At 39.1% G+C, this 26,013-nt stretch overlaps 1 protein-coding gene across 1 annotated transcript in view; it reads left to right on the top strand.

Moving 5' to 3' along the window:
* Nucleotides 1-26,013, top strand: part of ttll7 (tubulin tyrosine ligase-like family, member 7) — a 61,286-nt gene that overhangs the window by 33,723 nt on the left and 1,550 nt on the right. The window contains exons 12-20 of the mRNA XM_055164669.1: nt 1,605-1,737; nt 6,026-6,112; nt 8,483-8,702; nt 11,941-12,236; nt 12,688-12,822; nt 16,225-16,305; nt 17,732-17,892; nt 20,381-20,554; nt 21,735-21,832. Coding sequence (XP_055020644.1) covers nt 1,605-1,737; nt 6,026-6,112; nt 8,483-8,702; nt 11,941-12,236; nt 12,688-12,822; nt 16,225-16,305; nt 17,732-17,892; nt 20,381-20,554; nt 21,735-21,832 — 1,385 coding nt within the window. The remainder of the gene's footprint in view (nt 1-1,604; nt 1,738-6,025; nt 6,113-8,482; nt 8,703-11,940; nt 12,237-12,687; nt 12,823-16,224; nt 16,306-17,731; nt 17,893-20,380; nt 20,555-21,734; nt 21,833-26,013) is intronic.

The raw sequence follows: 26,013 nt of genomic DNA, 5'->3' as shown, positions 1-26,013 counted from the left end.
TTTAGAGTAATATTTTTGAGCAAGGAAACTTTAATCATTCAGTATAGTTAAAAGATGGGTCTTATTACAGTACCAATAGCTAACCAGGGCACTTTTGTATCAACATTTATTATCCAAACATAACATTTTTATTCCCCATTAGGCAATAATAATAGATAAGTTAGCTATGATGTTAGTCCCTAAGAAAATGCTACATGTGTTATTCCCCCAAAAAATACTAGAGTTATCCTTTACACTTTTTGACTGCATCTCCCACCTTTCTTGTTATTCAAGTCATTTCTATTGGCATCATTCCACTGCTGTATATTTGTTTGTCCTCTCCTCTAGTACTAGTTTTTGTTCTGTTTTTGTTTCAGTGTTCACACATTTGGAAACTATGTAACAGGTTTGAATGAGATTTTCAGAAAGTATACAGGCCAGGAAACAAATATGTTTTTCTTGTCTACTATTGATAGGTTTCAGTCAAATAATGTATTCCTATTACAGATGCCATTTTGAGGACTTTTGACCACTGAAAACATGAAATAGCACAAAAAAATTGCCCATTGTCTTGTTAATGAATTAAGTAACACTTTATAATAACAACACTTTAATTAGTCTTAATAAAGCATGAACAAAGAATTCTGAATGAATTAAGAGTTTTTAATAATGATTCATGTTTAGTACCTACTTAATAATAAGGGATGGTAAAAGAAGTACTAAATTTTGTTACGTTGGTAAAGTACAGATACTGGAGCTACATTCCAGTAAACACTCAAGTAAAAGTAAAATTATCACATGAAAAAAAATATGTAAATAAACATATTAAAGTAACTGTGTAAAAATATTTCACACAGATTTCAAGGTCTTATAAAGTTTCAAATGCAGTGATTTTTGTTTTTGTTTTTTGACGATTTGTGCTAAAGTTTGATCAAAAGAAACAATTGAATCAGTAGTTGTTTTTCCTAGCTGTTTTTATTTGTATATTTTTGTTTGCTCAAATTAGGACACAGCAGGTCTCAAACAATAATGAAAAATATTTCAGCTTTTCAGTCCTGTTCAAAAAGGTAGGGGAGTAGAAAGCAGAGATACCTACTATTAAATGTAGTGAAATAAAAGTAAAAAGTATCCACTGTAAAATGCACTTAAGTAAAATACACATACCTAAAATTGTACTTAAATACAGTACCTAAGTACTACTTATACGTTAAGTACTTAAGTACTACTTTTGTTATGTTCCACCACTGCCTAGCCTTAACGTCTAACCCTAAACTCTTAAATAAGTGGTTACTAATCCTAAATCCATTTTAACAAACTCTTTGTTCATTATCAATTAAGTCTTTATTTGTGTTTTTCTTTAAGGTGTACTTAAAATGGTACTGTTACTATGGCAACACTCGCAATTTTACATCACTCTGAAACCAATGGGTGGATTGGGTACACCACGGGGGAGGTCTTTGTTTTAGTCTACACTGTCATACATCTCTTCTTGTTGTTCATTGCTGTGTCTAATTTTCTGTGCTGTCTGTTCCTCTTCACTCTCCCTTATTTCGGCAACCTCTGATATGTTGTATACAGAATCTCCTCTCACAGCTCTTCCACGTGTGCTGTTTATGTGCCCACAGACGTATTTACCCCCCAGATGACAAGCTGCTGCTGGAGAAGTACGAAAGCCTGCTCTCCGCTGCCTTTCAGACCTTCCTAGCCGGCGCTGCCTCACTTCAAAAGGAAATGAATAATCCTCTGAAACGAATGAAGGCACGTATGTCAGTGGTCCGACTGTCACGCGCACACACACCCAATGAAAACCACACACAAACAACCACACAATACATGCACACGTTTCTATTATGATTCAGGCCACAGTGACAAGGAAAGCTCCACAAATAAAGCATAAAGTGCGCCGCAGTACATTTCATATTTGTCACAACACAATGTCTCATACAATGTCACCCTTTTCTGTTTGCCTTACTCTGATTCTGTCACTGACCATCTCACTATTAGATTAGCTTTTAGTCACAAAATATCAACAACTTATGGGGAAATGATCTACTGCTCAGTTATTAGTTCACTAAATGATAATCAGATGGATGTGTAAATTATTTTTAGACGAGTATATGACAGTTTATACTTGTGGGCGCAGCGGCTCAGTGGTTGGAGCATTCAGGTTGGCAGTTCAATCCCAACTACAACCACTGCATACTGCTGTTATGTCGTTTGCCAAGACAATTTCAGTAAGTTGTGTGTGTGTGTTTGAGTGAATGCTAGTGATCAGAGGGGCTGATGACAGATTGTGGTTAAATACCGTAAGTAGCTTAAAACCACCAAGTGTGAATGAATAATGCAATACAAAGTGCTTTGAAAGATGTTTGGTTATGTAAAACCAAGCCATTATTATTATTATTATAATAGTGGACCTGCTCATGAAAATAGATCAGGGAAAAAATATGACATTATTAATATAAAACTTTGAAGAGTTACCATTGTGTGGTTTTACTTTTTCTTTCAAAGTTAAGAGCTATTACATTTATTTCTCACTTAGAGTTGTACTCACACTTGCACTCACTCTCACCTATAGGTTGATTCCATTATTTCGACAAAGCCTCAGGGACAAACACACAAGTAATGTGCTGTATATTGTTCGGGTTAACCCACACACGCACTGCGCTCATTTGTCAAGGGCTAGAAGTCATTGTTTGCATATAAATTTGAAAACCTCTTGAGTACCACCAGGATGTAACCTTAGCTAAACTTTGAAGCAAAAGGTAGAAAGCGACTTTGCAAAAGGGAAGGGGCTCATTTTCACTCCATGCAACTTTAAAGGAGAGAGAAGAGACGATTAAGTGCAGTGAACATCTATTATTGTGGCATGTTCCAAGAGGGATTTTTGATTTGCCTTGCACAATTCTTGTATCTTGTCAGTAAGCATTCTCTGTAACATGTTTTCAATGGGTATTATCAAACCCACTCAATGAGCTTGCAACGATCAAAAATAAGTCCCATGCACAATGAGCCTATATCTGGTTTTTGCATTTCAAGACAAAGGCAATAAAAGAAACTGCAAAGAAAGAATGACACTGTGGGACAGTTACACACAAAAATTCATCAGAAGAAAATAAAAGCGCTTAAACGCTTTTTGGCAACTGAATTGTACCAGTGAATACAGATATTTTTTGACAGAAGTATTGAAATTACAGAATAGATATTAAAGCTCTAGGAGAGACGTCATTTGAAACTTTTAGATTGTGTGACAACAAACTTATCCCTTTTGCCTGTAGCTCTGCCGGTGTTTTTTTCCCTTTTTTCATGAAGTTATTGTGTGTCCTTTTGAGAGAAAGTGTGTGGGGAATTTTACGGAGGTGTCAATCAAACTATGAGGCAGAGCTGAAACACAGAGCCAGGGGGAAGTTTAATTTAGTCCACGCACACAGATGTGAATCTCGCTCCAAGCGTAAAGGGACAGGACTAATGAGAACAAAGCACGTTCAAATGTGTGTTTATCTAACTAAGTGATCATGAGTGACAACTGGACTGTTCCAAGCCGTTCTTATCATAACAATTTATCTGTCTACTCACATTATGAAGTGATCATTTCTGAATCTGAACATCAATACTTTAGTTAGATAAACTTTTAGACTATTTGCAAATGATCACTTATCAAATGCTAATCTGTGTTTTCAAATAATTGGTGCTCTTTTTTTTTACCCATTTATTAAGGTATGGTGTCCGCACAAAAGTGGCTTGTGATCTAATGCTTTGTCATGCACCTGCTAGTTTTTCAATTAACAATGAGTAAATGAGTAGAAATTAGTTTAGTAAGTTGTTGTTCTTTTAAATAATTTTGGGGTGAAAAGTAATGCTACATTTTATACCAAAAGTGCTCACAATTGCACATCAGAACTGGGACTAAACTGGGACTAAACGCAGAACTAATCAGGTCTAAACCAAGACTACAACAGGACTAAACCAAATCTACATCAGAACTAAACTGGGCTCAAACTAAGACCAAATCATTTTGTGAAATCATTGTGAAGGCACAGTGTGACATTAAACTGCTCTACCTTACATGTACTCAATTACAAGAGGTTTTATAGCTCAAGAATACCTAGAAAAAATTGTATTCTGACTGTGAGTGGGGTCGCCTCTCCACAGATCTGACCTGTAACTTGGTCTGATTTGATCTCCATGGAGACAGAAAGGTATAACGCCATAGTGTGAAACATTTCAGACTAAGCAATAACATTTCAGTGAAGAAAAGCATTTGGCAGACTGTCCACTAGAAAAGTTACACAATGCGCCTGTAAGCGCTAGCACAAAAAAAGTCTTGCTGTGCTTTTGCAAACGTATAGGAAGAAGACAATTGGAATTTTCACTTCAATGACCAGTGACGGTACTGGTGATAGCTATGGTAAAATAGGCTCTTAGATGAATGGGACTATCCATTGCAGAGATTTAGGAGAGGCTGACAATAGGAGACCTGCTACAGTATAAGACCAAACGGAAAATGTGACCAGTGCAGAAGGGGGATGGAAAGATAAGAGTTAAAGTGGAGTGACAGCAGTATTATTCTGTAGATTATGATTGGTCCAGAGTGATTGATAGCAGTAGGAAATACACAAAGGATATATCTCCTGCTTGAATTTGTGCTTCAAAATCTCTAGCCATTTTTCAGTTTCATATGAAGTCAAGTCATATAACTGCCACATGTGTCACTGCAGCCAAAACCCAGCTTCGATTCCTAGGACATGAATTGGAAAATGTCATGTATTGTCACAACATTATAAAAGAATTTGCTGTAATACCACTGGTGCCATGCTGATCCTCTACAGAGCAGTCCTGTCTGGATTTGGTGTGTACAGATAAGACAGCAACAGGTTACTGTGGTTTCCAGTGGGTTTGCGTCACCTCCTCATGACTCCTTTTATAAGAGAGCTGACGAGCAACTGTCAAACTCCAAACACACAGCTGCTCACAATTTTGACGTGTTTCACAATGGTTTCAAACAAATTAGGAGCCGGAGCAAAGTAACCTGGACCTCAGTGTGCTAACAGCAGAATCCTTTACATATCACTTCAGTATTTTAGTATCAATTAATTGTTATTGGAGTATGTGACAAAAAAAAAAAAAAAAAAAAAAACTTTTTCAGAATTAATACTCATGATACAGTAATTCAGTTCTTTTCATGTCTTCTCATCTTCATATTAAACAGAAACATACACAGCATAAAATTATATATTTAGATTGATACACATCCATCATTTATGTAAAGAGCACAGCTGTGAAAGTCTTCGTAACTAAACCAACCTTTTGATTCTACATATTTTTCAAGTTCAGTTCTTCCTGCTGTAAATCCAGTCAAAACATTCCCTTATGCATGTGGTGCATTTAAAAAGCAAATGGGCCTCCAGTGGTTTAAGCCATCACTGCTGGGAACACTTTCAACTTGTTAAAGGCTATGAGCCGAAAGACTTACTGTGCTATAAATGTTTGTAATTTGTAAATAACTTTGGCAGGGCATTAGAACTTGTAATTAGGATTTATTTGGTTTACAATGTTAAAACTAGTATCAACACAGTCTCTTAAAGTATGTTGTGAATCTAACTTTACAGCCAGGGGCACACTGACCTCTGCATGGACCACAAAAGCTGCTTAATGGCTAATGGGAGCCTGAACAATCAGTTCATCAGGATTTGTACTGCATATGGGAGCTTTTCATGTCACTGTCGTGATGCACATTATTCACCTTGGTTCGTATTTTAGCTTCAGCCAAATGGCGGAGGCCCCAGCACATTGGCTGTGCCACTGCTCTGCCTCCTGCCAATGACCATCGCCTGTTTGGACTGGCCTTTATCAGAGCCCTAGTCACACATGCCTCTGATGTGGAACTTTAATCCTCTATACCTGTTTTCACACTGTTCGTTTTAACACCCAAGCAGTAAAGAATAAAGACTTTATGGCAGAAGCTGTTAACTTTACTACAGTGTCAATGCTGAGTGGTGCCACTGTCTTATTATTTCTCTTTTGTCAATACTTGTCCACACTAAAGGAGGAAGACATCCTGGACCTGTTGGAGCAGTGTGAGCTGGACGATGAGAAGTTAATGGGCAAGTCCCCGAGGCAGCGAGGCCCAAGGGTGAGTGTGTCTGTGTGTGAGAGAGAGACTAAGAAGCAGACAGAAAAAGAGAGAGGCAGACATAAAGAGGGAGAGAGAGAGAGAGAGAGAGAGAGAGAGAGAGAGAGAAAGACTTGGGCCACATGCCTCTAGGGAGCAGAGTGTCAGAAAGGCAGGGCACCGGCAGGCAGGTAGGCAGATGCCTGGAGCTAACGCCCACAGAAAGCACACTGAACGTGATTCAGGAAAATAAAAAGGGGGGAGGTGTCTTAAGAAAGAAAAGAATCAGAAGCCCCAAAGAAAAGAGGCAGCTCCCCAAGGGGACAGCTGTCAGGCTGCTTCACCCTCACACCATGCTATCTTTCTTTCTGTCTATCTGCCTTTCTTCCTCTCTTATGTTGTCACATACACCTCACACCCCCTCCCTTTTCCTCCGACAGCACATTACTCCCTCCATCACCTCTCCTCTCTCTCTCACCTCTCCACATCTACATCCATCCCTCACTCCAGGGCTAAATTGGCTGGAACACTCAAAGAGTGTGTTAGGGACTCGACAGGGCAGTTCGCTGCTGCATTAGAGAGGTCTTAGTTGGAATGAGGACTTGTTCAGACCCAATCACTGTTGTCCAAATTAATTTGGGCCCCGTCACTTTGGATGTTGCGGGTGTATGGAGAGAGACATTGAGAGCTGTTACGGATAGATTCACTCCTTGGGGTGCTGCGCTCACAAGCCATCTGCTAAAACTGAACCAATGAGTGCAAAAGAGGAGAGAGGAATAAGGCACAGGATAAGATACAGGATTTAGAGGAAAGGAAGCAGCGTCTCAAATTTATTTTGTGAGAAAATCTTTCATCATAGGGGACATAAATTGAGTGAGCAGGAAAGCGGTGTGACTTCACTGTTACTTTCATTTTTGTGGTGATATCTTTGTATTATAAAAACAGTATATTGTATTGTTCCCAGACAGAATATCAGTGTTATTCAGAGTCTGTCCCCTGCTGTTCAGTCCTTGTCTCTTTGTCTCACTGTTTATCCAGGATCTGTTTATGTCTTTCTTTATACGTTCTGTGTCCTTTTCTCTCTCCCTCTTCATTTCCGTTCTGCCTATTCACTGCTCCACTCTGCAGTGTCTGCGCGCCTCTCATAGTCAAATTCACCTTGTCCCAATCTTTTTTTCTCTCCCCATCAATCTCATGTTCCCATCTCCCCTTTTTATTCGGCTCTCTTGTATTTAATCTGCCTGGGTCGCTGTCGTCTTCAATCACTCAGCCTCTCCTCACCACTGCCCGGCAATGACTGTACAAGCCCCTGATCACTTCCTGCTCATTCATTTAGTTAGTCTGACAGAGGAGCCTACTCTAAGTGTTGAATAACAGATGCATAGGTGCTTAATTAATACTACCACCCTGTCCCTTGTAGGATGTAAAGCAGACAGAGAAGAAAAATGTAGGAAACCATCAGAAACACTATTAAATCACATTGTTGTTTTTTGTGTCAGGAAACATGAGCTTTCCTGGCAATAAAAAACACTTAACGGTGACATTACTGTGAATTTAACCTTTACATATTCAGCTGGGTCAGATTTGCTCAAGGTATAAAGCTATTCGGTTGCCTATTAATAGTGACAGTCCGTGTGTAATTGTGCATCTGTACATAATGAACTTGTAAGCAAATAGACACAAGAGGGAACAGTTTGAGCACAAGGTCTCAGTGCGACAGATGGTAATGAGGAAGAGGCTGAGGGAGGTTAGCAGCTCTCTCTGTGTGGGTATTCTTTGACTTTTTTGTGTTTGGATTTTTGGAAACAATACAAGGACCAGTTACACAACCAGTGCAGTGTTAAGAATAGCACAGAAATAACCATAGCTAAAGGTCATATATTATGCAAAATTGACTCTTGTGAGCTTTAAGACGTGTTAGAATGTTGTTCTCTTTAAAAACATATCTGGAGCTGTGTTTTGTTTCATTATTTGATCAGTCCTGTATTATTAGTTTGTCTACATCTCCAAAGCTCAAAGTGCTCTATTCCAACTTGTGACATCATGAAGCAGTAGTTTTCAAGTTAATAGCTATCTTTTACCTTTTGTTTAGGAGAAATGGGAAACTCTAGGGCTGAAATTATCCAAATGATTCTAGTGAGGGTGGAGTTAAAAAAAAAAACAACACACATGCTTAAAATCGAGAACTTGAAATTAAGTATTGTTGGACTATTGTATATTGTCAAGTAAATCTAAACCTCAACAATAGTCTATATTCCTCAGTTTTGTGCATTTCTGGGCCCGTTTGTATAATCTGATCTATTAGCTGATGGTTTATGCAATACATTATTTGCTTTAAAGATTCTTAGACATTCACATTGGCCCTGAACTAATTTCTTATGTTTCTACCAGCCTTTGACCGCTATGCCAGAGTCTATCCAGTCCCTGAGAAGGCAGCGGCCAGACTACCTGGGTGATTTCACCAGTGCCAGCAGTGCTGACAACACCTGCTCTTCCTCCGACGAAGAGGAGGAGGAACGGAGAAAGACGGGAGGACGGAGAGTAGTGGAGAAGAAGAAAGTGTCGTATGATCTAGGAGAGAACAAGGAGAAACACATGGCGGAGCGAGCAGGTTAACTATCAGTCTATAATAATAAATTACTTTTTGATTCAACTTTATAGTAGGGTTTGAGAGCTTTGTTTGTACTCATCTTATTTAATAGTGCACTACACAACTCTTCTGTTGGAGTCCACCACATGCTTCTCTCCCTGGAGATGTTATTGCTTTTGCTTGGAATACTCCACTGTTTGACATTATACTTATCTATCTTGCTTTTTGCTTTGGAGACGGATATGGTTAATGCCATACTGTGGATCATTATAGGCTAAGCATTAATATATCCACAGAGACAACAAAATGACAGAAAATCACCTTTAAATACCAATCTGCAAAGATCATTACTAAGACTGGTACATTAACCATTTGAATGCCTAAACATTTTTTGTATGTGTATTTTAGTCCATACTTTTTGTAATTTTTATGCTACTACTACTTGGATGTCATATGTGTATCTTCTCTGAACATGGCAGTGTTGTATGAGAACCAAACCTCTTAGCCCTTGCACTTATGGTCACCTAAAATATATTCCTAGCAGCAGACAGACATTTCCATATAAATACGCACACTTCCTTGTACAAATGCTTAGAGTGTGGCTTTGATCACCTCCCACTGTGAACTTCCACACTTCTAAGCAGTAGGTTATGACAGAGAAACCCAAAGAAGCAGCCCAACTTTTTATTTCATTTTTGGAGTTACCAGAATAACTTATCTCACATTTTTATATTGATTCGGCATTTATTACACTGGATGCCCTGTCTAAGATAAGATAAGGACTATATTGATCTCACAGTGGAGAAATGTACTTGTCAAGACTGCTCTTATTAATACAAAGTTTATAGTCCAAATAGAGAGATTTAGACATCTGACCGATCCTTCAGTCTCGCTGCAGCAACCTGTCTGGAGCAGTATAGGCACAGTGCAGAGTTCAGCTTTTTTAAGATAATTCCAGTACCCATCTTTTGAAGGGACAGCTCCAAAAATAACAGTGCCAAAAATAGGTGCTATTTTTGATTACTTGCTAAGCTACATAAACTTTAAATGTAAATAATGGTGTAATTATATCCTGCACCCTGGGAAACATTGTAATAACGAATGACCCTGAGTGGCTGGCGGAGGCGTCCAAAACATGGCATTTGAATATGCTCCTAATTAAGCATAATAAAGACAGAATCTTTTTAAATAAAATCATTGTTAGAATATAACCTACTTCTTCTTGCAATATAATGCACTCTTGACCTGCCAGGCACAACAGTTGAAAAGCATCAAATGGTTGGCAGTTTGAATCTCGCGCTCTACAAAAACATTGCTTGTAGATCCACTGACCAGTGACACTGTTGGCAGTGTGATTCCAGCTTCCACAGATGAATACTGTTGTTGTGTCCTTGGGCAAGACATGTCTGATCTTGATGTACAGTGCTTTGAATGCCTTAAAGATGGAAAAGTGCTGTATTAAAATTGGAACATTTCACGTTATTATCCCTTCAAATTAATAAGATAACTAAATTATTTAAATGAATTTCTGAAAGAGTCACAGAAAACTAGTAACTGAAAGGCTGGTTGTTATGAAGATGTTTCCTTCCTTGTGGACAAATGTTTGAGCTGTGGAAAGCACACTTAAAGAGAAAGCGTTGTGAATAGTCCATTTGCAGAAAGGGGAAGGTGAAGCAAAGCAGCAGAAATAGAAGGGAACTGAGAGGGAGAAAGCACTTTGGTTGTTTACCTTGAAAAATCATTGAGTCTAATGCTCAAATATTCCCCCTTTTTTTATTGTGGAGATGATAAGGCTGCGAAATAGCTACAAATCCACATACATCAACTCACACTCAGCCCTCTGAAGTGAGAAACAGGCACCTTTCACAGCGGCTTTTCTGCTGACCTTGGAACAGAAAAACGGATAGAATTTCTGCATCAATGCATTCTATTTGCAAGGAAATAAGAAACAAACATCTGAAACCCACAACTTGTAAATATTGTTTGTAGCACAAGTTTAGACAATTCATTCCACTTACTACACTCATTTTTGGACTTTCAACCCCAATCTAAAATAATATTGAGTATTTAGATCTAAAACCTATGTAATTCCACACTATATATTAATTAATTATTCATGTTTTTAGAGAGGCTCTACTGCTGTACAGATGTGCTCTATTATTTCTTTGAGGTAAATGTTACACAGTGTGGCTTTAAATACCAGGCCACGTTACTGATCAGATCTGTGGAGAGGCAAGTCTGCTCACTGTCAGAATCCATGTGTTTCAAGGTATTATTCAGCTATAAAACCATGAAATTGCAAAATTGAGACGTTTAATGACAAGATGCAAATCTGCATCTCCATGGAGACAAGCAAGTGGCAGTTCCTCCACCAGATAAGTTACATAGTGTGCTTTCCTTTATATTATATTGGCATTTTTCTCTATTGCTGGAATCCTTCAGCTGAACCAGTAATGCTGAGAAGGAGGCCATTTACCTCATGGTCTCACTCACATCCAGCCAACCCTGCTCTCAGTATGTGACCATTTTAGTCACAGTCTGTAGCCCTGTGTGCAAGATGGACAGAGAGGACTAAAATGCCAAGCTCCTCTCCTCTATATCCAGCCACTGAAGGGCTGCTCAGACTAAGCCTCATAATGCTCTCATTTGGCAGTGACTAGAAGCAACATAGTGTGTAGTCAAGTATTCACTCACATGTACATTATGTTTACTACATTCACACTGCACTAGGTGAACAGCTGAACCACTTTAAGAGACGGTGGGACCTTCACTTTACATATTTTTGTTTATCCTCTGCATAGTTACATGTAGTTTGTCTTGGCAGTAAAAGTGAGTGTCTATGTTTTGTTCCTCAACATTATATCTGCTACACTCACACTGCACTAGGTGACCTGTTGAACTGTTTTCAGAGACAGTGGGCCTTTATTTTATGTATTTGTGTCTTTTCTCTGCATAGTTACACATAGTCTTGGTAGTAAAAGTGAGAAAGTTTCTATATTTTTCATCCCTATTGAGACGGGACTACTGTCAGTTTCTTAGTTTTCCTGCACATGCTGCGGTTGTGAATAACACATGTGGACTGGGTCAGTGTGCCATGATGTGACTGTGGCAGATTTAACAGCACATTTTATGCCCAAAGCCTCTCCGAGATGGATGGAAAAGGTTTGACAGTTACTTGGGGACTGAGATGCCATAACACAGATCAAGAAATTGAAAAGTGACACAGCAAGTCAGTTATCCCCCTGTCCTGTTTCCGTAGGTCGAATGCACTGGAAACCGCCAATCAAATCTCTCAAAACTGCTCCCGCCCCCTCCGCCTCGCCGACTTTGACTGGACCAATCAGACGCTCCATCTCCTGTCCCCGCTCCATCGCCTCACTCTCATCGCCCAATGAGGTGCGGTCTCTCTCGTCCAGGCCGTCGCCCACAGTGCCATTGGCCACGCCTCTGATCCGGCCAAGCTCTGCAACGCTACGATCACATTCACTGAGTCGAAGTGGCTCCGCCCATCGCGTACCCCATAGCAACAGCCTGGGGACCATTCACTCCAATATTGTAAGTTACCCTAGTTGTCAATGTCATGTTTTATTGAAATAACTTTTTCCTGTCAGTTTCAACTATTCTGTTTTAGTTTACAGTTGAAGTCTTTTTACCCTTGCAGAATATTTTATCTGTTGGTCGCACAGAATATGTTAAGTGCTCCTCCCTTACTGTACAGGGCTCCAGCAGCACACAACAATGATCTTTTATAGTGTTGCCATATGTCCCTTTCCACCTGCCTCTTTCACTTTACAACCGTGCTGTAACCTTTGAATGCTGTGGAAGAAAGAGCCTGAAAATAGTCCACAGCTGTTGGCAGTTGTATGCTAACACTATGATGATGTGAGATATTTTACTGCTTGCATAAACTATAAAGGAAACAAACACTTAGAGCTATTCTTTGCACAGTTTTGTTATTTTGTAATTGACCTACATGATTTTGTTTGATTTTGTTGTGTGCTTGTAGGGAGACTCACTTACAAACCTGAGGAGTAAAGAGCAGGAGTTGGAGTTGCTGAGACAGACCTTGGCTGCTCTGACTGCAATGAGGATTCGATTTCCAGGCAAGACGGAGGAAGAGGCAGAGGCCGTGCTAGATGATGTAGGTACCCATAAAATAAATATACAACTGCACACACTATTTGCCTGGATAGTACTGTTGTATATATAAATAATGACATTAAAGTCTGAAAGTAAGACTCAAGTGAAAGCAAGCTCACAGAAGCTCACTAAGGCCAGTGTTGTGTGCTGTGTTCTGACCCTCAACCTCCCTCTGCTAATAGGGGCCTGGCTCCCATTGTCTTTCATATGACCCCAGTTATAACCTGTCTCTTAGTGTGCAGCTCCACTGTGTACCATCTATTATCAGTGCGGTACTTGTTCATGTCTATGTTGAGCTTATTTCTGGAGAATGTATTGTGTAATTTATTCTCTATTCAGGTTATTTGTAGATTTTCATTTGTATATAACTGTTTGTGCGTCATTTAAAAGGGGGAGTGAGATTGTGTGCCTACAGTGATAGGAAAGAGGGTCTGGTTTGGGCTGGTTTAGAGCAGAAATACTTTTGGCTGTTTGGAGAGCAGGCACTGTAGAGTCCTCGGGGAGAGGAGAGGCTGCAGCTGATCTTGTGGGCAGAATGATGACCCTCGGAGGCACTTGTCTGACTGCGACTGTGCAGCTGCAAAACAAACAGTCACACTGTGTTATTATGCTCTCCATGAAGCAGGAGCATAAGAACATGTGTTTCTGTCAGGTGCTCCTTTCTCAAAAGGGAAGTGTTTCTGATGCTAAAATCATAGCTTTACAACAAGCTGCCTTTTATTCAGTTACTGGACACTCAAGCATGATATTTTACTGGAAAAGTAAAAAGACCAATTGTTGTAATACTTTCATGAATTAAAGTTACACTGCCATATGCTGTTTATTATTTCAGAAACGTTTCCTCATACATTTTCAGTGTTTACAGATGTGGTATGTCTTTGCCACATATTTGTCTTTGCAGAGTAAGAGAGCACTTTGTGTGTTTTGCTTAATGAGCAGCAGAACCCACACACAGTACATGATGTGCAGTGACTTGGTGCAGAATAAATCCATTATTTGATTATCTTAATTATCTACAAGCTTACTATGCATGTCTCATATGTCTGATACCAGATACTAGACACACTCCCATGGGCTCTTTTGTTGTGGTGTCCATGTGTGGCTGTTCAGATGTGCTTTCATTACCAGCTCTCAGCTTAGCCCAAAACTCTGCAGTTTTAGTGGTTTGATGATGCTGAGGAACATCTGTGTTTCACACAACTGCTCTCCGGTTTATTACACAGAATGTCATTGTAGCAGAAGCAGACAGCTATTAATTTGCATGAAGGTAAGGTTTACAAAAGCTATCATTTTAAGTACACACCTAAGGTGTTTCTCCAATGGCTACTGGTAGTTAATAGGTACAAGCTAGGGACACTTCTTTTATGGTTATTGCTGTCCACAGAGCCAGCTTTGCCCAGTCAGCATCCAGCTCATTTCTACAAAAAAGACGAGTGATTAGATTATAGATTGTGCTGCTGTGTTAGTGGGCTCAGTTACTCAGTGAGGTTTTAAACTATACTAGGGATTTGGTCAGTTGGTCATTGATATGGATTGTATTTCAAATTAATTCTTGTTGGGTATATTTGTGTGTGTGCGCACGTGTGCTTGTCTGTGTGTATGTGTGTGTGTGTGTGTGTGTGTGTGCGTGTGGGTGTGTGTGGGTGTGTATGTGTGTGGTGTGTGTGTATGTGTGCGCGTGTCACATGTGTGCATGCCGCGTGTGTATATGTGTGCGTGTCACATGTGGGCGTGTCAAAGTCTGTGTCAAACTATTATCACCACATCTGTACTGTTAACGAAGCCTAATGAGGTCGCTATGGAAACACAGCTGAGCGGCTGCACCTGTGTGGCTCAGACTATGGTTCTGGACGATCCTCAGAGAGAAGCCCCATTCACCTGCATAAAACATTATTTTGCATTCTTTGTTTTTCATGAACTGAATCTGAGCTCTAATTGGCCTAATGTTGTTTTTGTACCAGAGTAATTGCTTCCTTTACCTCTCCCGCCCTCACTCTTTACATCTAAATGGAGAAGTACTACAGCATCTGAAGTGTATTCAACTAACCTATGTTCACACAGAGCAAATGTGACTGTAGAGTATGCATGCAGTTCTGATACTGATTTTACCAAACAAAACAACAGGGAACTCAGTCAAACTCAAAGTGTAGAGTGTTGAGCAGCGTGTCCCGCATCTGTGAGTCCCTGGGAATAGTTTGCGTGAGTATGTATCAGTGTTTTCTCATGGGCTTTCCACCGGGATGCTGTTTGCCGAGGATTGTGAGCGCTACGTGACTGATTTACGCAGAGGTATCTAAAAGTCCACACTATAACAGCGCCTATAGGTACATAGCAAATGCATTTTTCAAATCTCACCCTCTGCTAATTTAAATAAATTTCCCTGTTAATATATTATTTCATTTTCTACCATACTCCCCCGAAAATGAACTGAATACTGGAAACTTTCAAAACTTTTATTTACTGACCACCATACTGTTCGTTATGAGGAATAGTGACAAAATATACAATGTGCAGCTGGCAGTTTTGAGAGTGCAGATAGGCAAAAATTACTAGGAAGTTACTAGGAACATTTTTTATTAGGTAACTAAAGGTGGGAGATATGTGAAATTACATTGTCACTGTTGTTTTGAACATAGTCAAATTTAGAATATTGTGCACATTGTCTATTGAAATGATAAAAAGCTGCACAAGAGCTGATTGATACCATGTTTATCCAGATAATCCCCAAAAATATAAAATTTCAATATCTCCAATTCCTAAAGCATACTAAAGTGGACAGTGAGTGTATAAGTGGTGCTTTCTTTGAAAATGATTCAAACTCTTTGAGAATAATCCACATAATCCACAATGCTATATTCAAAACTATACTAGTAGATATGTCCGTTTGTTAAGGTGATAATGTATGAGTATATAATTCTATTACTTTCACATCATTCTTTTCATGTTTGCGATCCTTTTCCAGATGCTAAATAAGGCACAGACACTGGAACTCTATAACCACAATACGTCATGTTGAAAATGAGAGCTTTTCTATAACTACGTGTGAAATCCAAAAGCCATTACTTTAACAGACACGGCCCAGAGATGTTACAGATTCCTGGTCTGGGCTGAAGTGTGAAAGAAAGTATGACTGGAAGAGTGTTCAAGTGTGGAAATGAGATCTCTACCATATCTACCTATTGCCTCTCTGACATATTCTTCTAATTTTAAAATAATAATACATGTGTGACTAGGCTTACCATGGCACTGACAGCTTACTATGCCTGCCTTCTGATTATATGCAGCCTCTGTGGAAAAGTTTTCCATCAGTTGGAAAAAATAAAATAAAAACAATTCCTGCATATGTATTTTTAGCCATTTTAGTTCTTGCTTTTTGATTGACCCATTCCTCTTTATTTTGCAGATACTTGACAACTGGAAATACCATAAACCAAAGGTGGCCTCCTATTGGTTAGTGAAGTTGGACTCAACCAAACAACGAAAGGTAGGTGTTATATACACACATATACATCACTGACCCCAACATCAAGCATAACTTTTTGACTACTCATAGATGAAGTGAACAACTTTGTACAATGAGTATGTATAGACAATAAAAACAAAATCATACTCAAAGACTCAATACCCATTTTGTTAGATTTTTTTTGTTAATTATAATATATATTATAAAACTCTTTTTTTTTAGAACAGAATGTTGTCTAATGGCAACAAAATGTAATTGTTTCAAAAGATAGATTAGGAGCATCCAACTTTGTCCAAGTTATGTTATTTTTTCAGTATTGATTTAATAATATAATATAATTAGTTTAAAGACTAGTATTGGTATCAGTTAGTATATGTCTCTGGGTATTGAGATTTTGAAGTGTAGTCCTGATATAAGGCTGTCAAAATATGCAGTGCACTTTATAACCATCCATAAGCATGTGCTCATACTGTTACTAGCATTTTTTAACACTGCAATCCTCATAGCCACACAATATACTCTTTTGAATTGTTCAAATATCTCTGCCCCTAGCTTTTTTGGATGAGTTTTAGAGGCACGTTCTACGACATGAATAATTCCCATATCAATCATCTGAGATTGACTGAAAAAGTGCCGAGATCATTAGCATGTCAGACAGCGGTACACACACCAAATAGGCTGTAAACAAAATACAAGCCGGGACAAGACATAAAAAACATGGCATCCGGTAGGCGTGTCAGTAATGATGTGATCCCTCAGCTTCTGCTCCGTGCACAACTGCGCTCGGCCGTGTTGTGGGCCCATCCTCGTCTTATTTGGAGTGGAGCAGCTTAATGAGCAGCAGGCATAGGTCAGGAACGCTGCTCTGCTATCTGATTACCATACCAAAACATATGTGTGTGTGTGTTTACTTGTCTATCAGAACCACACACGTAGCTGTTGGGAAAAACCTCTGCTTCCACTTTGCCATGCCTCACACGAGCGCGATGGGCATGTCAGTAATGAGCAGTGAAGATTTGGCGTCAAAAGAGCCACAATGGTGCGCTTTGAGGAGAGGAAGATAGCAAGAGAAGAGCTGAAGGTGTGAGGAGGGGTGATAGAAGACAGGTGCAGGTGTCCTCAGATCGCCAGGAGCCTCTGACACCGTCTCTCAAACAGTGTTGCAGAGCAGCAATTAGCCGTGCCTATGCTTTCCACTGTCTGCCCTGACGCTTTATATGCTGTCACACACACAGACACACACAGAAAATGTACGCACTCTAACTTTCTTGTGTGATAGCGTTGATGAAATTGCATTTGCTTTTCTGATTGTGAACTTTAAAAGGAAGGATTTTAGATAAAGACAAATGACTAATTTAACAGCAGGTATAAATGCCACTTCTTGCATATATTATTTCTTTTTGTGAATATGCCTTTTGATTTCCTTTCTTGTCTTTTTTCCACCCAGGTGCTAGATATAGTTCGTACAAATGTCCGCTCCGCACTGCAGCGGATCTGGAGAGAGCCAGAGGTGGAGAACCTTCATCTGTACAGGCTGTTCACCCGCGTCTTTAACCGGCTGCTCTGGAGCCACGGCCAGGGGCTGTGGAACTGCTTCTCCCACACAGGGTAGGTCACACTGTGGAAGGACATTTAGTGCTGTCACAATACTAACATTTCCAACTTGATTTCAATACCAAGGAAAAGGCTTATTCCTCAACCCCGATTTTGGTACCACAAGTGATAAAAAAAAAAAAAAAACTTTTTTTAGCCAGTAGAATAAACAAATTAATAGTACTTTCTGTCAAGTTATCATGATTAAAAACTTGTTCAGTATAGATCAAGACCATTATAAAACTATATTCACAAGTCAAATTTTGTTTTATTTTTCACTAATTATCAAAAGAGTGTCTAGCTGCAATACTAGTTTTGGTATCGATTAGTATCTAGGCAACACTAGTACCATTACCATATTAGTATATTACTAAATACCTACCAACACCTACCTACCATTGTATGTTAAAAGTGGTAAAAAAAAAAAATTGACTTCTGTACAACATTTTTAATATACACGTTAGATATACACAGGCAATAAAGTTGTTACTACTGGACAATAATAGGCATCTTAGGTTGAATTTCAGGCCATCCTTTCCCACCAACACTTCTCCCAAAGTCTTTTTATAGTAGACCAGGTAAAGCAAAGTTGAGCAGCAGACACAGGGACAAGGTCTCAGAAGTTCTTGGTTTGTTAGATAAGTTTTTCCGATCCTTTTCATATTTTTCGCACTTTTTGTAACCGATGTGACATAGAGTCAGCCACAGCAGCAGCCTCTCCTATTATCCTTCTATAAAAAAAACTCCAAAACGCAACAAAATAAAGTGCTATTTTGTCATCTTTTGTTTCACATGTTTTATAGATTTGACTTTTTTCAAAGCCAGTCATGCTGGGAGACAACTTGAGATGCGTGTACTTGCTCTTGACATGCTCCTTTCATGCTAAAACTGCCCCAGACATGTATAGAAAAAAACATCAATGCTTTAGCAGGCAGCTGACATGCTAGCAGTCTTTAATCTAGTCTATCTTTAAGGTGAGACCCTACATTGTATCCTCTGTATTAAGTTGCTTCAGTTCAGTTGCAGTTAGGTTGTGTATCCCTCTGCAGCAGAAGGCTTAGTGGTGTAACTAAAGAAGGAGCCAGCATATCTCCTACTTAATACGCTTCTACTGGCACTCAACTGGCACTTAATAAATTAAGTAAAAATAAGCAAATAAAGGTTTTCTGATGTTGGAATTGTGAGGGTATAGGCAAGTGGCTTGCATAGGAATGGGCAATAAATAATTACACAATTTAGATTTTCTCACAATTCATGTACACTACATAAATCTTATTTATATATTTGGTAACAAAATCATCAGAGTTTACTCTTCAGTGTTATTGGTCAGGTCCACCTATCACTCACTCAAAGCATGACAGTAGGGGGAATGAGCAGGAAAAAGTTTCTATTTTGGCAGTCAATTTGATTAAACAGAAAATTTGTGAATCATACCAAAATGGCGTATCATCCCAGGGGTCAGAGAATTACATTTTTCTTGCATAACCCTAGCTGTGGATGGGTAAAAACACACATTATTATTGCCAGTTTTAGCCCATTATAATGTTATGGGCGAATTAGTGTGAGTGATTCTGTATTATGCATGAAATAATCCTTTATCATTCTTGGCACAATGCCCCATTTTCCTTTTGTGTGGCTGACATAACTGGCTGTTTTGTTAAAGACATCTATACAGCAGGCTAACCTGACATGAAGGAAACCAGTGGGGGGTCCTGGTGTCCCACAGCGAGAGTGAAGCTCTTCAAAAACATACTCTTAATCCAAGGTCTCGCCCCAACTCCTCTGTGTGTCTTGTTTGATATTTTGTCTAAAGTACTTAACAGCAATCAAACAACCCAGCGGCTATTGTGGCTCATTCATTCAGCATGCTTTGAAAAATTACATGGAAAAAGAGGATAAGAATGCACAGTTTAACCCTTTGAATGTATGGACTTCCTGAGACTGAAGTGGTGAAAGGGTGTAGACATCAAACGCACCCCCTGAGGTTCGGTGTCTGAGCTGAAGCTGCTCTTTCACAGTCAGGGGCAGGTCTTAGGTTGTAAAGGAGGGTTAACTGTACTTATCTTGTTACCCGATGTGTCTGTCTTTCTTCCTGTATGTCGATGTGTGGTACTTTGAGGATAACATGAATGGTCAAAGGTCATACTAAACCTATATACTAGTAATAGCACCAGATCTACTTTTATTAATATTTTTTATTCTTTCAGATGGCAACATCGCACCTGCCTCTTCGCTTGCATTTCATTTACTTGTTGTTATTGTGTCAGATGTCCTACCTGGTGCTGCCGTCATTTGGAAACCTACATCTTATTATCTTTAATAATCTCCACCTTTTTTAATCTCCTTAAAACAATGTACTGATAGTAAAATTTTGCATAGATGAACAAAAACAAAGATGAATAACAAGAGGATTTATATACCGTTACCCGTTCTCCCCATTATATTTACATTTTTAATTAATCATGGAAAAATAGTGACTCATTTGTGCTCATTGTTTCCTTAGGTCGTCGTGGGAGACCGTCTTCAGCAGGAGCAGTGAGGTGGTCTCGCCTCAGGAGCTGCAGTGCTGCCGCCGGCTGGTCCAGCTGTGCAGAGACTGTCTGCTGGTCGTTTACAAGTTTGTGTCCGAGTCCAGGGGCTCTCTGACTGGGCTGAGCCCTGAATGGGATGACACCAGGTGAGACTAGGGCTGGTGCTTAAACAATAAATATGAGATTATGGCGGGTCTAGGTAAAGGTTACAATTTAGGTTAAATTGGTGATTCAGACGATTCCAAACTAAGATGTCATATTACAATTAATACATAACACTATTAATACTATATGTGTCATAAGTGTTGAAGTAAAAACAATGACCCCAGCAATAAAGAATGAAAATACAAAAAACACACACACATTCTCACATAGATGACACACTATCTGTATACAGCAGTTCAGTCTCACTCTTGGCTTTTAAACCCCATTTATTGACATAATGAACTTAAACACCTTGTACAAAGCTGGCTACACAGATATAATTAACATTTATAAAGATGAATTCAATTAGCACAGCTCACAGACTCAGTATTTCTGCTTGTTGGAACCTTCGAGCTATCATCTCATAACCTCAGTAAAACAAACAAACACAAATCAGCCTTGTTCTATTTCAGACCCACTCCCTGAAGGAGAGGATCCAGGGCTTACAATTGAGTGAACTTTTTAAAGCACATATGCTGTGGGCTGGCAGGCAGGAGAGGGCTGGCTGAGGCGAGGGAACGTGCCGTTAACAGGAAATAATGGCCCACAGATTAGTGCTCAGGTTAGCCTGGGCCCCCCGAGGCCTGCTTAATTCAATTAGAGCCCAGATGAGGCTGTGCTGCAAATGACCTTATGAGAGAGAGAGAGCTCCTTTTCCTCAGGCCTTGTGTTACATGATTCATAACTCATACGCATTTTTAACAGGCTATCACTTTGCACCTACTGTAGAACAACCTCTGCTGTTAAACGGCCCGATGATTATAGTATAGGCTATTGTCAGTATATGACCATTTTGTTATGACTAATCCTACATCTCTGTGTGTCTATAAAGATGAAATCACATGCCCAACAAGTAGAAATAAAACAGTTATCTAAGTATCAAAATGATTTCTCATGTACAGCTAAGAAAAATTAGAGGGTTATGTACCTCAAATTGGAACATATGGACAAATTACTTCAACATTATGGCAATATTATATATGTTACCATTAACACTAATAACAGTGCTGCATATTAAACATACTGCTTTGCTACATACATATTTACGATATATTTTCCTTTTAAGCATGCTGCTGTGTCTCTCTTTATATTTCCTGTGTCTAAATATGTGTGTGTAAAAAGCTTACCATTAGCTGCTGGACCAGCCCATGACTCCGCTGCTGCTGTTGTCGCTGCTGCTTCCTCCTCCTCTTCCTCAGTCTCTTCGCCTCTCGATGCAGGTCTCTGCTTGGTTTAGTTCTGCTAAGCCCGCTGTTTCCACTGTCCCTCTTTTCACTGTTTTTGGCTGCTTTTGCTGCTTCTAGCACCCTACTTTGCAACAAAGGCTTGTCACAGAAATGGTTGTTTTTGTTGTCACATCAACAGTCTGGTACGGTCTGCTCTCCCTTCCCTTGTTAACGTAAATTTATTAATGTTACACCTGTATTATATTTTTCTGGGTAAGTAGTAACATAAATCTCAACTAAAATTTAGTTTTGAAGAGTTGATAAGAGAAGGAGAAAAGTGTAAGACCATTATGTCTGTTCTTTCTACAACCATTTACCCAGCTTGCTTTGCATTGCCACTTGCTGCCAAACTGTCTTTCACGCTGTTCTCTTTCTTATCAAGAGCATCTTGCCTGAGCGAGCACACCTGATGCCACTGATGCCACTTCACGTCGCTGAGAAGCAATTAAGAGTATTTCCTCATTGGTGTTCAAGCCTAAAATGAAGACCTAAATGTGTGTCTGAGTGTGAGAGGATAACTGCAGGCTCTGCATGTGTTATGTGGCTGCTGCACAAACCCACGCATTCTCTCATCACAATGTAAACACATGCTACACATGCTTTTAGTACCAGAATAACACCGTTTACAGTAATATATAAACACTGATGACAAAGTAAATTTTTTTACTCCATCCATAAATATAAAACGAAGACTATCTGTAATTAAAGCTACTTCCAAATGGTACTTTTAAAAGGACCTGTACCAGTTTGTCTTTCATGTAATCAAGTCACATTTGTTTTGCCCCAGTACATAAATATTGTAAAAGCAATGCCTAGAGTCAAATTGAGATTATTGTGTGCTATTGGCAAATGTTTTTATTGCCCATGAAATGGAAAGTAATGATGGTAGCCCTGTTAGCATGCTAGTTGTTATTAGCATCACTGCTATGGCAAAACTTCAGCTCTGACCTCTGAAAATTTTGAAAAAAGCTTATAAACTTGTTACAGTTATTAGGATACTCAGAATGCCTTAGGAAAGAAGAATACGCTTGGATCGCTACACACTTTAAAAATTAATAATTCTGTTTTTCACGTTTTTAAGACAGTAAAAATCAGGTAGCCTACAGTGCCTCTAGTTCTATGTCTCAGAACCAGTTTCATATTAATTAATTCATACTTATTATTAAATTTGTCTATGATCCACAAAGTACTTCATAACTCTTGCTCTTGATATTTTCAGTATTCAGAATTTCCACACAGATTTCTTCATAGTCTCCATTGTCACTGACACCTACTCAGTCCTGCTCAAGAGCCCTTCTCCTTTCCGAGCGCTCTGATCAGGTGTGTCAACAGCTTCACCCGCCCAAAGTCCTCCGTTCTGTGTGGGCAGATGAGATGTAGCCTAATAGCCCCACTAATGACTTCCCCGTTTAGCTTGGAATTACTGTCGCAGGCCAAAGACAATTTTCCCATGATGACAAAAGTTTCAAATTCTATTAGCGTTCATCAGTTTGGAGAAGTGTGGTCGTAATTAGGGTTAATTGAGGTGGTGAACCAAAAGTGGGCTCAACAGATCACCTTCAGAATACCTCCTGAGCCTTGTAGTTTATGATTGCGTCAGCTATTGTTGCAGTCTCTCTTTTGCCCATGTTTTATTTTCCCTTGTTCTAAATGACTTTGGCAGATCATCTCCAGTGAGTACGTCTGACTGATGTTGAGAGACCAGATTGCAGGTTTGCATGGTATCGGCCCGTGCGAGGAGCGAGTCTTTCTGTCTCCCTGTGAAGTGATGGATTGAAGCTAAGCAGAGATGCATGAACTGTCCTACCCCCCTTTGCCCTCTCAAGCATGCCTCGCTATAGCTAAGATCTTCTCCATGATCAAAAGCTTATGAACCTGGAAGATGCAGAATGAGAGGCCAATTAAACATAGCCTGCAGAGCTTGGACGTGAGATGCAACCTCCCTCCCTCACCCTCTCACCCGCTCGCTTTCCCCTCGTACTTGTCGTCTACCACCAATTCTTTCTTTCTGTGCGTTCTGAATATTCTCAAAGTGCATAAGAAAGCAGGGCTGCAGAACATACAGCCTCAACCCCTGACGAATGATCAATATTTGATTTTCTACTTTGGATTTTTATGGCCATTTACATTCCTTGGCTTTCAGTTTCTGTGGAAATGTGAGTGAAGAGTCGAGTCATGTTCTAGTAGATTGCAGATGAAATGATCACAATGTTACACAAAGAAATGCAGAAAGACAGCAAATTAAACAGGTAAATTAAGCAAATAAATGCTTCTGGGTAAAGCTGTATAATTGGTTGAACTGAAATTAAGATTGAGATTTTGTAATTTATAAATCCAGAACTGAGATGTCTATAGCCAGTCCTCAATAAATCCTGTCAGTAATGTGGTTTGGAGCAGAGTTTAGACTTTAAAGGAATAAATTGAATATTTTTTGTTTTATAAGTTTTATTTATGTTGTAAAATGTTTATGTAAAATTGAAAGCCTTTTTTTTTTTTTTTTAAATAAGGTAACATGAAATTGAATTGAAAATGATTGATTAACACAAGAAAAATCATCTTTTTGTCATATGTCCAAGCCTTATTTCTGGTTTTTGAAAGCCGACTTTGTGCTAGTCATGTCTAAGGAAACAGAAATACTCAAGCTTAGTGAAAAAAAAAAGAAATCAGAAAATAGTCCAAAATCTGCATACGATTCTACAATTCTACACAATAAACTCCACATAGTCTCTCTGTATTTTTCGACAATGCTCTGCTAGTGACAGAAAATTCCATTATTCCCTAAACACAACCACAAAACCCATGAAACGCATCTTTAAGCAATACAAATTTACCAGAACAGAAATCTTTATCTGTCTGATTCCAGTGACAGTCTTGGAAACACGCCCCAAAGATACCTCCTCTCTTCCAAGCTATTTCAAGGACACTCCGTTTGGACTAAATGAAGTTAATTTGAATCCCTCCTCACTCTCCCACATCTGAACGTAGAAGCGGAGAAGCACCCCCCTTAGCGACAGTCTTTTTCTATTCTCCCTTCTCTTTTTTCTGTCCGACTTCGGAGGAATCTGTTCGGCTAATTTGTCCGAGAGCTATTTCACAAGGAAAGAGACCTGTCAGGGAAAAGTGTGCTATCTCTGCGCTACTTAAAAGAAGATATTATTTCTGCTCTGTGTAATCCTCAGCCCCACTGGCTCTTCTTTTGATTAGATTGTCACATCTTAACGCCTCCACCGGGACTATTCTTTTGACCATTGCCGCTCTTTTAACTGCGTGTAGTTTTCTATTAGCTAAAGATCCTTGGTGCGGATATGGCGAGGAGGTCACGTAGTGTATCTTATGCGACAAATTGATGAGATTGGTACAAAGCCAATGCTGTAGGTTCATTCTATCAGTGTGAAAGAAGACAAACTACCACTTGTCTGTAGCATCACTGGCTTAACCCTAAAGTGCATATGACAGGTTAGACTATTTACTTCACTAAAACATAGTTAACATCATTATATTTGTACTTCCTTACACTTACTTCCTGTTGGACATGGGCAGAAGATATAATGAGGTAGTCCATAACTGTTTGCAACAAGGGCCGAAACTTGTCTAAATTACACAATGGAGCTCAACAGTAAGCATCCACTAAATTTCCCACTCATTTTCTCATAGACTTGCTCTGGAATAATTAGCTACATGTTAACTAATGACCACAAGACCTATCATTTTATTTAAAATGTAATTCTGAAACTTTATAAACCACCAAGTTACTAAAGCGTTTCACTGAATATTGCGTTTTAGACTTTGGTATCTATAGTTACCAAGTAGCTGCTTAGCCTGGCGATATCTTTTTTGAAAAGTCTATGGGAAAAATTCATGGAAAATTTATTTGCGGAACCTGAGTGAGTGGTCACTGATGAGCTCCATTATTATGCTTAGACAACTCCTTTATTTTGTTTAATTAAGGTCATTAAGGTATAAACTGCTTTTCTAAGGTATTTTCTAACTTGATGACATAGATAGAGGTATTTCAGTTTAGAACTCAGCGCTACTTCCTGTATTTTTTACTTTCCACAAGCTGCCACAAAACCAGCGTAAAATAATGATACATATTTTTCACAGGTAGTACCACACTAAACTAAGTCAAAATTAGAAAATCATGAAAACCTATTATATGCACTTTAAGCCTAACC

This window comes from Boleophthalmus pectinirostris, unplaced genomic scaffold (assembly GCF_026225935.1).
Source record: "Boleophthalmus pectinirostris isolate CB_2022bp ecotype Guang Dong unplaced genomic scaffold, ASM2622593v1 HiC_scaffold_7, whole genome shotgun sequence".
Taxonomy (NCBI): domain Eukaryota; kingdom Metazoa; phylum Chordata; class Actinopteri; order Gobiiformes; family Gobiidae; genus Boleophthalmus; species Boleophthalmus pectinirostris.
Note: the sequence above shows the minus strand (reverse complement) of the source record. Positions and strands in the feature narration are given on the sequence as shown.